This window comes from Rhea americana, unplaced genomic scaffold, assembly GCF_003343005.1.
Source record: "Rhea americana isolate MKP2758 unplaced genomic scaffold, rheAme1 scaffold_79, whole genome shotgun sequence".
Lineage (NCBI taxonomy): Eukaryota > Metazoa > Chordata > Aves > Rheiformes > Rheidae > Rhea > Rhea americana.
The window spans coordinates 1811407-1825941 of NW_028186967.1; the positions used below are offsets into that span (position 1 = coordinate 1811407).

The 14535-nt window shown below is 40.7% G+C and overlaps 1 protein-coding gene across 1 annotated transcript; it reads right to left on the reverse strand.

Moving 5' to 3' along the window:
- Positions 1-827: 827 nt before the first annotated feature.
- Positions 828-14436, reverse strand: LOC146585617 (protein mono-ADP-ribosyltransferase PARP12-like). The gene is made up of 12 exons (XM_085322575.1): positions 14090-14436; positions 13234-13369; positions 11915-12209; positions 10853-10951; positions 9631-9754; positions 8178-8373; positions 7417-7537; positions 6006-6102; positions 4947-5028; positions 3486-3616; positions 2516-2667; positions 828-1697 (listed from the first exon to the last, which is right to left on the reverse strand). Exons 1-12 carry the CDS (start codon positions 14392-14394, stop codon positions 1426-1428), a joined length of 2010 nt encoding a protein of 669 aa, XP_085178701.1. The 5' UTR covers positions 14395-14436; the 3' UTR covers positions 828-1425.
- Between the last annotated feature and the right edge of the window lie 99 nt (positions 14437-14535).

The following is a 14535-nucleotide window of genomic DNA, read 5'->3' on the forward strand; positions in this document are numbered from 1 at the left end:
GAAAGAATATAGTCAGCTTGCTTTTCCATGTGCTGTGTTTTACTGAGTATAAGCATGAATTTAGGTATTATGCTGCTACTTCTACAGTTCCTAAAGGAAAAAAAAAAAAAAAAAAAAAAGAGTTCTGCACAGCCTCATTTCAGCTATTCATAGCTAAGCTCATGGTTCACAGTGTTGGTTACTCAGTGTAGACTTGTATGAATGCTGTAGACCAGCATTCAGGTGAATTAAAAAGTACTTCTAGAATACAGGTGGAAATGAGCATTTCTGGCCTACATAATGCTTTCTTACCTTGTATCTTACCACCTTTGTAGTAAGTTATAGCTTACAAGTATTCATTTAGAAGCATTAAAGCAAAGATAAATGCAGGAACACTTCCCAGTTAAGCACTCTTTCCCTGCAAGGAAGTCCAAAAACACCTTGATTACACAGGTAACCATTGTGTCTCCTGCAACCAAAGGGGTACTGGCAGTACATCTAATGAGATTAAAGCAGGCATTTACTATATGAGAACAATAATGGTACTGCTGGGAAACAAGGCACTGCTAGTCAAGAAGTGCAAGCACTGCTTTTCACTGTTAAGCATGATATTCTTTAAATGATAGAGGAGTGAATTGCCTCTTTTTCTCCTCACAACCCCCCAAAAGTACACTCATTTGTAGGCACAACGAGTATCTCAAGAAACTTGTGTTTTCACAGACCTGAAGTACAGCATTTACTTGGTAGAGTAAATCCAGCTATTTGAACAAACAGCACAAAGCAATCCTTGCTCTGCTTTATGGCTTCAGAACCCATTTTAAATGAGAAAATGAGCAAGTAAAAGTAAGTTTCTGGTCCTTTTCAACAAACAAGGTTTAATTTTTTGAGGCTCTGTTGGTGAAAAATAAGTAAGGACACATCACAGTGTTGCTAAGAATCTATGCATGAGTACAGAGAAAGAGTTTGTACAGTCTCATTTGCAATTACCTATATTGTCTACTGTAACTATAGACACTGGTTATTAAAAATGATTTATCAAATTTTGAGTTAAAAGATAAACTTGTAGAAGGAGACAGTCTTTAAACAATCACTACATGTTAATATCTATCCTGAAACAATTGTAACTAAATATTGTTTCGAAAGACAATCTTAGCAGTCATAGTAAATCTCTGTTACAACAAGTCCGTATAGTAAATGTATAAAACCCTCAAAACTCTAGTACTGTGGGGAGACATTATCCCTCCTAAAAGTTCTAAAACAAAACAAAACAAACCCCGTCCTTTTGTGTCTTTACCCCATTTACTATTGCACAGAAAGGCTAGAGAATAAATGCCTGAACATCCACTCATCTACCCAAGCACACTTCTGAAATTCACTCTTTTCAGTTACACCAATACTACACCAAGACTTTATACTAGCTAAATGTAATGATGATTGCTTGTGCTGTCATAGCATTTTTGCTAATGCCTGGTATTCTATGAGATACTCTGGATAAACCTGCTGCTTCTCAAAGATGACAAAAATTGAAGGGTTTGAAGGGTTGTTCACACAACTGTCATAGAAGCTGTTCTGGTTGTCCTTCAACGGAGGACGAACATAAGAAGAACTACCAAGAGTGAACTCTCCTACCAATACACGTGCCAGAAACATGGTCTTGGTGGGCAAGTCTTCCCTGCAGTAGTTGTCAGAATATGATGCATCTCTTGCAAAATAGCTTCCTGTAGAGGAGACACCATGACAGAGTTGGTAAGTTGCAAGGAAGGGATACAGTGTAAAATCAAATTAATTACCAAAAGCCATGAAGCAATTCATGAAGAGTCTTTACAAAGCTTTCAGTTGTGCTGTACATTCCTTCTTGGTGAAAATTACCATTAGGTATTACCTACACTCTCATTTTTCACAGTACCCAGCTTAAAAAGCCCTACAGGTGATGTTTTTAAGTGTTACAATTTTACTTAAAGGATTGCCTCCAGACTCCAGATTTCTACCCTTCCCAGTATCACCCATTTTTTTTCTCCTGAGAGAGGCTACTAATGTCCATTAGGGCACTCCTGAGAATTACCAAGTATTCGGTTAGATGGGTAGAGAGTCAGTCTCATGTCTATTCTGTTGATCCTTTCCTGTACACAGGAAAGTGGGAAGGAACATAATTTACTAACAAGACAAAAGAGAAATCCTTTGAACAGAATAGCATTTGCACTCACAGAAAAAAAAAACATAATAATAATAATACCATCATTTCTCTTTGTGRGAGCTGGGAGAAACTRGAAAAGAACCGTATCTGGACTCTAGGGGAAATCGTCCCTGGAACTGGCCTCTCCTAAGTTTGTCTATTCTTGCAAGGAGCAGAACACAGAGGCCAAGGACATAAGTACGCCTTAGCTCCAAATTAACTCTGCTAAAAGCAGATACGCTGTCCACATCATTGTACAGATAAGCCCCAGACTAAGTGCCTCTGTTCTAGCTTTATACCTCTTCAGTAGCTAGTGAGAATTTTTAGTAAGTCTAAGGTTAATGAAAGAGCTTCAAGAACAACCTTTGCCATAGACTGTCCCATGAAGGCCACAGATCCTCCAGTCAAAGTTTTGCTGGCAGATGGCGTCAATGTATTTTTTACTGGTCCCATGAAATAAATATCTCTCATCTACAGCTTTCCCATCATTGCTCTTCTGCATTTGCTCCTTTTGCCTGTAATGAAAAGGGTTATCACTATAGTTTTACAATGGTTGTATCCAAACAAGTTCCATTGATACCACCAGAACTCAGAAGGCAATTTTACCCAAAGGGTACATTATAAAAATTCTAAAAAGTCTTGCATTAAGACCTAAGTTTTGTGCATACAGGGCACCTTGCTGTCCAGGTAGCCACATACATGCTTTCATTATATACAGGTGTCTCCAGCTRTTTAATAGCAAAAAAATGTTTTGTTCCTTTCACTGCCTGGGAGGAAGAAGGGGGAAGCAGGAACTTACATTAATTTTTCTCTAAACACAGGCAATCTCATTGAGGTTCTCCTTCAGTTAGTTTTGAAGGCTGTTTCATTTTTGACCAGCTACTACCAATGTTTGTGCYAGATGTGGGGGGCAGATTTAGTTCAAGTGGTTAGAGCATGGTGCTGCTAATGCCAAGGTCAYGGGTTCAATCCCCATATGTGCTATACTGAGGGTTGGACTAGATGATCTCCAGAGGTCCCTTCCAACCTTACCATTCTATATGTGACTGATTCCCAGTTTCATGGCTTCTATGMAAAGCAACTGTCCTGGACACAGGCCTGGAAAAGGCCTTTGCTAAGGAGCAGGGATTCCTCCCACAGAGCTCTCTGTCTTAGGGAATGAATTCTGTTTTAGCGAGCACCTCTTTACCCACATGTTGATCCTGGCTAGGTATTTCAGAGGGGAAGCAGATTCTGAAATACGGCTGTATTTCAGGAATGTGTGTGGCTATGTTTAGCATATGGCTAATTGCAGAAACAAAGTTCACGTTCTAGAAGAGGATTTTATACGTACCACTGATACAGTACCCAGAGAGACGGGTTCTGAACTCTACGAATCCTTTGAATGATTGTTTTGGGCATCGTGCGCTGAAAGTCTACCTGGACTTTCTTGTGTTCGTCAGAAGAACTGTCAAGCTCAACTAGCTGAAAGGGAGAAAATTAAAAAAAAAAAAAAAAAAAAAAAAAAAAAAAAAAATATAAAAAAAAAAAAAAAAAAAAAACCACTCTCATCTTTTACCCAGTCATAACAAAACCATCCTATCTATTGTACTATTCAGACCTTCAGTGTTTTTTTCTGTGAAGCAGAGACATGAGCAGCAAAAATATGCTTGAAAAACAAGTAGATTAGAGTTCCCCGCTCTTGAACGTGAGCTCTTACCAAGAGACCACGAACTCCTGGTGGCTAAGACACCCAGGCTGCTCTTCCACAAGACATTAAAGGAGCTGGCATGGCCAGCCCTTTTTACTGTTTGGAAAAAGATGCATTTGCATCTCTGGAACAGTATCTAAATACATAGACGAAATCAGTACAGAAAAAAAAAATGAAGACTTTACATTGCASCAAATCAGAGGGCACCTTTTTACCCATGCTTTTTAAATCTTTATGGTTTATGCCCCCTATAGCCAGCAAATATGTGAACTGCACTGCCTGATGTGTTTTGAAACAAACTGAAAAGGATTTATTTGATCAACCATTTTAGGGAAGGGCAGGAACACACGACCAAAGAGAAAAGCCTTTCATGACAGTCCTCAGTGCAAGCAAAGTTTTCTACTTGTATGCTTCCCCTAGAAACACAAAGAATATGTCTCTATTTTTAATGACAGAGGCCTTACAATAAGTTTTTCAGGCTAGTTATTTTCAAGCTTTGTACAAGAACATCTCTTCTGTAGGTAAAGTATTACAGTTGATAGCAATGTTGGTTGAGGCAGGTCAGCAAAGGTAAACTGTGCAGATATAGCTGGGTGTATGACTGAGGTAAACAAGCTCAACACCTCTGGAATTAATGCTAACATCCTGATCCCAAGCTGAGCTTTGCTGATTTCAGCAATCCTCTATTGACATACAAAAATTTGCTTACACACAGCTCGGGACTGACTACCCTGCAATTCAAGAGGTATGATTTCTCCCTGATGCTTCAGAAGAGATTGTACTTTAAAGCATTAGAAGCAGTCCTGCTAACAAAGTATAAGCTACAGGCAAATCTGCCAGGGCCCGAGACATAAACAAACACCTTTACAGTGAAAGCCAATGCTGCCATGGTTGGAACGCCATCATTTRTTAGTTCCAGTTTGATTCCAGTTACACTTCTAGATCTTCCAAGTGTGGTATCAGGCTCAAATTTACCAGTACCTCTGCATTATGTGACTTAAGAAACAGTCATCTACAAAGACACAAAAACCACTGAAGTTGTGTCACAYGGGAAACGTGCATGAGAAGAGATGGAGAGAAAAACAAAAACAAAAAACACCAAACCTTGAATCCCAGCTCAGGCAGGGCAGATTTGTCCCAGTAGGCTGGAACACTGAAACTTTCTTCTTCTGAATGTTTAAAGCCCCTGTGCATTACAGGACATTACAAATAGGTCATTAAAACAAAACAATTCTTAAATGTTATGTCCATATAGTGCAAAACACTTTTGCCAAGTTTATGGAGGTTATAGACTATTGGATGTATTCAGAAACATTTCAAAACTGTCTTTCATTTCAGTACAGGAAAATATTTGTTCTAAGTCATTATGTCAAGTCTTATGGCAGGAAGTGGGATGCCAGATGAGCATGAAATTTAGTTATACACTGAATTAATCACTAAACTAGTTCTCTTATTGCAGAAAGTCGAATGTGTACATAAAAGCCTTGCTACACTGGGACAGTTCACCACTATTGTAGGTGTATGTCAGAAACAGGACAGATACAGCCTTCCTCCCTACTTCCACACCAACTGTAGTCGGTGCTTTTAGCTGCTATTTTCAGTGTGTTGTTTAAACATTACGTGCTGCAAGAGAACATGTAAAAARAGATGGCTGTTACATGCAATTTTATAAAACTTCTCCCCTTGCAGACATTCACCTTTTGCTCCACCTGTACCAATTACTTCTTTCCTCTCAGATTACCTAGTTATTCTCAGAACAATTGTTTCTAAATTTGTACTTAGTTTTGAATACTGCTACTCACATGTCAAAAAGGGTAGTGTGCGTAAGTATTACTRCTCCCATCTGTACTAGTTGCTCTAGTAAAATATAGCAACTCCCTGTAACAATGCTACATGTTAAATTGTCTTCCAAACTTTCTGTGGCTAAGCCCAAACCTCCTTCACACTCCATGAGCCTAAATGGCTTCAGGACTGTTTGCCATTCTGCAACACTGCCTTGACCAGCCATTGCTGCAGGAAAGGTGCACCCCTCCCCTCTAATTTCTTTTACGATTGCCTTAACAGCTGTGTTTTCACTTGGTAACATTCTTTTTGCAAGACAGTGAATCCACGCATTAATAGTGCATTAGATCCATTACCACAGAATGAGCTGTTGCAGTTTACCTCTTTCTTGTCTTTTCTACCTCTGACTGGGAGACAAATTTAGGTCTTCTGCAAACCTCTCTCTCAGTTGTATAGCGAAGATTTTTCTGAACCATGGCTGGAGTGGGGAGAGAGGGTGAAGAAAGAAAAAACAGAGACCAATCAGCAAGATGTTTTAGAAAGCCTTCAGACTGCAGGGAAATTTGCCAGTAGGCTGCTTTGCCAAAACTGCTGAAAAAAAAAAGGCACCAATCATTTCTTCTTACTACTCTTAGGGAAGCCTGAGCCACACCCATCTGAGCAGGATGTGGAACCCAGGGTCCTAAGCATAGATCACTGAGAAGAATTCCAATTTCAATTTTACTCTTAACTTCTTAAAGAATGATGGACTCTAGTAGCTATGGAAATTTTCCCTTCATTGTTCTATCAGCCGCTCAACCAAGAAGGATCACTCATTATAAAATAAACATCTACTTTTGCTCCACAGTTTGCATACCTGTTTCTCAATGTGCAATTATTAAGATAGTGGCCTCTTGATTTATCTGTAGACTGCAAGCCCTATAAACACAACCTAAGAGCCATCATAGGATATTCATTTTCATTTACCAGCAACAAAATACATTATAACAACCTCAATTTTAGAGGCATCATATTGTGGATCTTGGATCCTCTGTAGCTATTGCCACATCAGATATAAATCCACAGGAGCAGAGCTCTTGGTATCACCAGATCTAGAGAGCGAATTCTGGAATAAGTCTACATTGCTTTTCTTTCCGCCTAAGTTACAAAAAAAGCCCAAACCTCAGGAAAGCGATTAATTTATGACGTATTTTTTCTTCTAAACCCAACAGATTTCCCCAACCTGTAGAGAAGATTCCAGCATCGCTTTCAATTGAATTATAAACAACACATCACATGCTCTTTTTATGCTCAGATTTTCTAGACAGAATGAGATAGTAATGGAGAGTTAGGCTACACTAAAATGACAGCCTAGGTAGGTTGATTCCCAGCCACCATCTCCTATGATCTCCAAAGAGGACACCTGAAAAGAGTGCTAGAGAGGACAGTTGCACACTCTTAATAAATGATTTAAATATGCTGAACTCTTGGGAAAGACATCTTCATATTTAGCACAGTCAAGATATTTCCTCAGCCTTTCCAGATAGGCTGAGCTATGTAAAGAAACCAGCTATAGAAATCTTGCAACATGATTCAACGGACGATCTTGACTGTCCAGAACCCATAGTTTGCCTGTGAATTTGTTTTCCTGGTAGCTAATGATTAAAGCAGAGCTGAAGCTGGCTTGCCAAGTCCTCCAGAAGCTGAAGGTTTGGGAGGAATAGGTATGCTACCTTCCTTATATGAATAGCTCTTATTCTGTGAACTTTGACAGGGACTCAACAAAACAAAAAACAAAGCAAATGTAACATACCTCCAAAATTGAGTTCATATTCATGTCTTCCAGCTTTAAAGTTCAGCTTTGGAGAAGCTTTGGCTATGTAAGCTTTCTCCAGATCCTCACTGGAGACAGTGGCAGCTGCATGATCCTCATCCTGTCAGGCCAGAACCAGAGAAGAAAGACTCTCCTGATCTGTTACATACAAGCAAATTAAGAACTAACAATTGTCATAAGCATAGCTGCAGTCTATATCAGCCTTTGTGTCTGACAGCAGCTCTGATATAAAGGCTCTCTATTAAGCAGATGACAACTAGCGAAACTGTCCCTAATCCAAAACAAGGAGTTTTACAAAGCCTAAACTTATGCTGCAAAGTCCATGCGGTGAACACAGCATTAGATAGCATGTATATTCACCAACTAGACCTTAGCAAAAAAGGCAGAGAGTACTTACTAGAACCTTGAAAAGGAAGTTTTAGTTAGGAGCAGTGAAGAGAAAATAAAATATTCATGTGATCCTATCTGACATGACTCACTGAAGCATTATCTGTCAATAATGACTGTGACTCACCAGTGAGCACTCTCCTATCTAAACCAGTCAAATTCACAGGTAAAACATCTTATTAAGCCTCTACAGCTCATCTGTACCGGAAGTATAGGAGGAAGGGTGGGAGGGGTGAAAAAAAAAAAAAAAAAAAAAAAGGAAGCATAGAAACAAACACTATGCAGTTTTCTGTAGGTTCTACAGTTGTAACACAGTAAGCTGAGGGACTTCTCATTTCTCCACACTTACTTACCTTTTTTCCATACTCCCGCCACTGACCATATTCATCTTTCCAGTACCAGATCCATTCTGTTGTAAGAATGAAGTGAGACGGTTTGGTCACAGAGGAGGCTGTAGAAATACGTCTAATCTTTTCAAACCCACAGCACATACTCCGAAAGCAGATGCATGGCAAGACAGAGCCACTTTCAGTAACACCATTACTAAATCTGTTAAAAAAAAAAAAAAAAAAAGTTAGTTCCAAGGTCCCCCCCACAAATCTTCAAATGAAGTCAACGTCACTCAAAAGCAAAACACAAACTGCTTCCACAATAATACCAATTCTGACACTCTTCTATTTGTATATATTTTGTCTTATGGTATTATGTCTCACTTTGGTTCCATGTGCAGTAATCAGTATCAACTTATAATTTATGGAATTATGTAAGATAAACAGAGACAACAGAAAATTTACAAACGCATTTTTTCACTAACCAACTATATCTTGAATGGAGCACTGCTGTAACATAAGCATCGCTTCAAACAGCTTCTAACGTAATATAAAGTAATTAAAAGATATGGTGCAAAACCTGTCTCATTTTGGTTTTGCAGTTTTAGCACTTGCTCCACATGCACAACTAATGGAAACATGATGAATTGAACAAATTCTGAAAAAGAGCTATCCCAAAAGCTTCATAGCTTTAAAAACTTCTTGTTGCTTGTAAAACCAGCATTTCTGTCTTCCTTTCAGTCTGTCAATCACTGATGGCGGACAGCTCAACCAGACTCGCATTACATCTAGAAGAGGACTAGGTAAAATTTCCAGCATGGGGGACAGCATATTGGTATGAGTCCCCTTCAATACCCCTTCAATGACCAAACCCCTTCAAGGTATTCCCATCTTCTTCATGGTTCTCTGCACACAAGAATATTTCACYTTTCAAATACACAAGATATTCTATCAGTTCCACAACATGGACTGGAAGGGGAGAATGATGGGGGGGATCTCATGCTACCTTCACATTCTCTATATTTAAGGTGATGGAGAAGATGACTTCTAATGATGGGGAYAAATTAAGTGCGGACAGCGCTAACCAAAGATAGATTCTCATGAGTATTTGTGATAAAATCATCATTCATTTGAAGTCTTCCAGCCATCCTTAGTGAGGATTCAGACTTCCTATGGTAGCAGAGGAGGAATTATTCACATTGCTTTTAAGAGCAAGAAATACCAGGAGTGGGCAGATCAGACCCCTAAAGTAAGCCTGAGGGTCCAATATGGACTCCAAGCATGAATGGAGTCACAATGGATCAGATCTACAGCAAGAGTAGACAAGCAAAGTGAGGTCAGTAGAACATGGAAGGAAGCTACTTACGTAATGACTGAAATAAAGCCATAGCAATTTACAGCAGCTAAGAGTCTGAGTCAATATTGCATGTCCAGAGGGCAAACTCCAAACATTATTAAGATTTATAATAGTTTATACCTGGTTTTACTGGGGTCACAATATGCTGCTTCTATTTCTTCCATATTCTTCAAGTCTTTCCAGGTATTACCATCAGAAATTTGCCATTTGTATGGCAAGTGAAAATGAACTCTGATACACTTGTCTATAAAAGTAGGAGAAAGTAAGAGATGTATTATTTTTTCAGTCTATGGAAAAAAAACATTTCAGGGAAGAACATCTAGCTGGTCAAAGCATCAAACGCATGGTTATGGAAAGCATTCACCTATGGAATGATGGCAAGCAGTAGTTCAAGTTTTTTGAGCCTACAGAAAAGTTCATTTTCGTTACCTACTAGACTATCTTTGTGCATCAAAATTGCTAGCAAGAGCTCCGTTGTGAAGGAGCTTGGTTTACAAAACAAAAAGTTTACAATGGATCAAGACTGCAAGCTTATACAAAGCTCATAGTTCACAGAAGGAATAGAGTAGACTCGAGATAAATTTCTATGTTTAATTACTTAGCTCCTCAAGTGGTATCACTGAAGAAAGCCATGCTCAGTTTTAGGATAGGAGATAGCTCAGTTAGAAACTTCAAGAAGCCAACAGGCTTAAGGGTCCAGGCCTCAAAAGTAACAACAGTAGTGCCAACAGTAGCCCCAGGTTTGCAGGGGTCACTCAAGAATCACTCAAAGTGGCAGTAGGCACAGCTCCTGAACTGATAGGAATGAAGAAGCCAGCTTTCATTGCAGAGCAATAGGCTACACAAGAAAAGGAAAAGACAAAGAGTTCACACAAGAAGATATGCAGTACTCCAGGTCAGGTCAAGAACATTGAGAAGGACAAGGATGACAAAAGGACACCCCAAGAACAGAGTTAGCACAACAGCATTTTCCCTGGACCAGTCAGAACTTGTTTAAAGGAAGACAAAGCTCAGACAGATGGGACAGAAGAGTGCTAGAAGAAACAAGGGACAGTGTAGAGTTCTCAGTATCTTCTGTAGCTATTTGGAAATGGGAGTCCCATCATTTGGCAATCCCTTATGTGAACCCAGCTGAAGCAGCCAATCTTCAACACAGGCCAATAACAAACCTTTCAGAGGAAAACAGAACAGCTCCTTTGTTGTGTAAGCTAAGTCAAACACTTTCTCTGCGGCACTCAAGGTAAGTGTAAACTCTGAAATTTCAACTTTCCGTGAGAAGTGTCTATCATTTTCTCTTTCTAAGAGAAGGAAAATAAAGTAGATTGCTATTATTACAACCTACCTTTAAAGCCACAACTTTTGTATAGATGATATAAACAGATCTGTTCCGATTCTTTGTCATTCGTAGTTGAGGACTCTTGACTAGAGCTGTGTTTTCTCTCTAGAGGGGGAATTATAAGCCTTGTTAATATGCACTGTTTCAACAAGCCTATTTAGATGGGCATCTATGGCTAGAGAAGATGCTTAGGAACCGAGTTCAGATCAGAAAAGACACTGAAATCTTTGATAACCTTATATACACATATATCTACGCCTTTATCCATCCTTTCTCAATATGACTTTCACATAAGTTCTAAATTACTCAGACTCAGTTTATAGCTATCACCACAAAATAAGAAAGGAATTCAACGCCTTTGCATTTCTAGATAGACTTGAATTATCCATGCACTCCATACAGCTGCTCATATTGATAGCTATAAAATTCAGAGTGGCAAAATTTGATGTTTCTGTAAATCAAAACACACAAGACAACCATACACACACACATTTGGATTTTCCATTCTGTTACCCTTATTTTCCTGCTGAATTATACTTGACTGACAACTGTAAAGAAATTCAAAAGATAAGAATAAGCAAACTAGCATTACATTTCTGAAAAGTAACCAGGATTCTGCTCTCTATGACTCCTTGTGCTGGACAATGGCTAGACTTAAAAAAATGAGAAAAAGTAGTTTATAAACATACAAATAAAAGCTACTTCTATTCTTAAACAGTTCTCTACCCCTCTTTACATGTTTTCACCAAGAAAAATCACAGATCTCCTTATTTTCTGGTCCTGTTACGCTTTTCTAACCCAAGCTTTTAAGATTTTTATAAACACTAAGCACTTTATTCCTCAGGCATCCATCCTGCCTTGAAATCTATTTCACATGAATTTTTGAGACACAATCTCTGTCAATGACTTGGATGCAAGGTCCATCCTAGAAGACGCATCAAATATAGAAAATTCACTTTTCTTTTTCATTTGGCATCTGTATTAATGCCACGGTTAATATAAATGTGTCTAAATGTTAAGTTCACTATACTGACCCCTCTGATGTTTTCAAAAGATGATGCAATTTACCTTTGCATGGTGAAGGCTTGTCATCTTGTGTGTCATACCTGTTCCTGGTGCCCTTTTTTATATCATACATGTTCCTGTAAGTGGAGGGTAATTTCTCAATGATCTCAGAGCTCATTCCCTGTCTCTCCAGTTTCTCATAACATTCTGATTTTGAGAAGTCATGGGATCGCTTGCAGCTGCTGCCAAATCTGCACTGTCCCTGCAAGTAATACTGGCAAATATGCAGCTTGGTGCAGATCTTTTTATAGGTACAAGATCCATAAGGTCCATCACCTTTGTTATAATGCAAGCAGACCTTGGGTAGGGGAAAAAAAAGAATTTAACCAAATAAGTATAGTGTGCTCAAAACAGACTGTATGAATTTAAGAGATTTTACATTTTTACAGTTGCAATTTTATATTTGCATTTAAAAGACTTATACACGTTTCCTCTTTTTTCTTGTCTTCTAAATGGTTTTTCCTTTTCCCCAYTAAGATCTAGAAATATATTTTATCAGACAAGAAACAACTATCTTACAAACATTACCAAGCAACTGGAATTTTCTTCTATATCACATAAATGCAGGACAGTGAATTTTATTGTGGTACTATCCTAAAATCTCTGCCTTTCTAGTTTTGGAATACAGAACTTTTTGACCTGAATAAGCTAGGAAGAGAAGAGAGGATACCACTTCAAAGTTTTAGATTTGGATTATTCCAACCTGAACTGATTTACCCTTTCTTTTGAACTTAAAATTTGAATTATARATTATTGAATACTAATATTGCTAAAGAATGATCTACAAAATACTAATACATGCAATACTAGATATATACCAGAATGCCTTCAGAGGACTCAAAAGCTGCCAACCAATGCCTGTAGTTTCTTGCAAACCTGAGTGAACCACAGGTAGAAGAAACATTTCTACTGCATAACACAAAAATACTCCCACTTTAACTGACAGTAAACCCAGCATCTACCAATTCCCGATAAAACTCTATCCTTTCACTGTAGTACAATCTGCAAAACTCTGACTGAAAAACAACACTGGAGCAGCAAGGGTAATACAGGTCAACATCCACATACAAAGACTGTGAAAGGAAGAAGGTTCAAACTTAAGTTTTTCTTCTGCAAGTACTGTAGTATTTTACCCGTTTTGTTCACTCACAGAAGTGAAACCAAGCAAAAAACAAAGTCTGCCAGCTCACGGCCTATGACCACCAACATTCCTCAGCACAGCGTTTGTCTACGCTATGTATGTATCTCCAGCGAGTATCAAGCCTCTTCCACCTTGTGATGTTCATGGAAATACAGAGATAAACTGCTGCAGTGCTGCTTACCTCTGGTAAGAGCGAAGGGTCATTTTGAAGAAGAAGCTGGCGAAGTTCATCACTATTTAATTTCTCAAGTCCATATTGCTTTAGCACACAGAAATTGTGCTCTGAGTGAAAGTTGTGAACAAACTTGCATTCCTTCCTACAAGTCAAGATAGCCAAACGTGTAATTAACATAATAGATCAGCMCAATTTTGCTCTTCCATCTATATTACACTAAGCAGTTTTAAAAGCACACCAGATTAGCCAGTTTCAGAAAAAATCTGTGGTGTTTCTTTATCAAGTAATTACGTGATTTGCCTCGCAGATTACATAATTACTCTGTGGATAATTACCATGCTATTTCTAATTTACAGCCATTACAGCATTAGCGTAGTCTGGCAATATCGGCATTTTTGACCTGCAGCTCCCGGCTAAACTGTGCACAATAAACGAGCCCAAAAAGCCAGGATACTGCTGCCGCCCACCGCCACCACCCCGTATCGAAAGCTTTTCAGCGCAGCCGGCAGCGCTGCGACKGCAATCAACAGGACAGCGATGCGATCTCCTACGTCTGCCCCCCCCCCTTTTTCTTTTTTTTTTTTTGGGGGGGGGGGGAACAAAAAGCTATAACACCTTCCGTGACAACAGAGGGCCTCTGCCTCCAGCACCCTCCTGCCCCCACGCGACCGTTTAACGGGCGCCGTTTAACGGGCGCCGCTGAAGGGCGACGCCCGCGCGAGCGCTGCGCCGCGGCTCCGCCACGCAGCCGCCGGGCAGAGGGGGCCAGAGCGGCAGCTCCGCCCCGGGGGTGGCTCTCCGCCCCCACCTCCCCCCCACGCCCGCCGGGGGTCCCGGCCCGCGGCCCGCCCCGGCCCCGCACCTGGTCCCCTGGTGGCGGCAGACGCCCTTCAGGTGGTACTTGCAGAGGTGCAGCCGCCCGCACTGCTCCTCGCAGCCGGCGCCGTGCTCCGGGCACAGCCGCACGGCGCTGGTGGCCACCACCACCACCGCCGCCGCCCCCTGCGGCTCCGGCCGCCGCACCAGCGTGAAGCGCTGCGCGTCCTGGAGCACCAGCTCCAGCTGCTCCGGCTGCAGCCGCCCCGGCAGCCGCCGCTGCAGCTCGCTCTTCTCCAGGCAGCCGCCGCTGGAGCACAGCAGCCGCAGCGCCTGCACCGCCAGCGCCATGCCGCCGGAGCGCACGGCCCGGCCCAGCTCGGCTCGGCCCGGCCCGGCCCGGCTCCCCCCCACGCCGCGCAGCTCCGCTCCGACGCCTCCTTCGCGGCCGTGCCGGGGAAATGAAACCGAAAGCGGCGGCGAAGGCGGCGC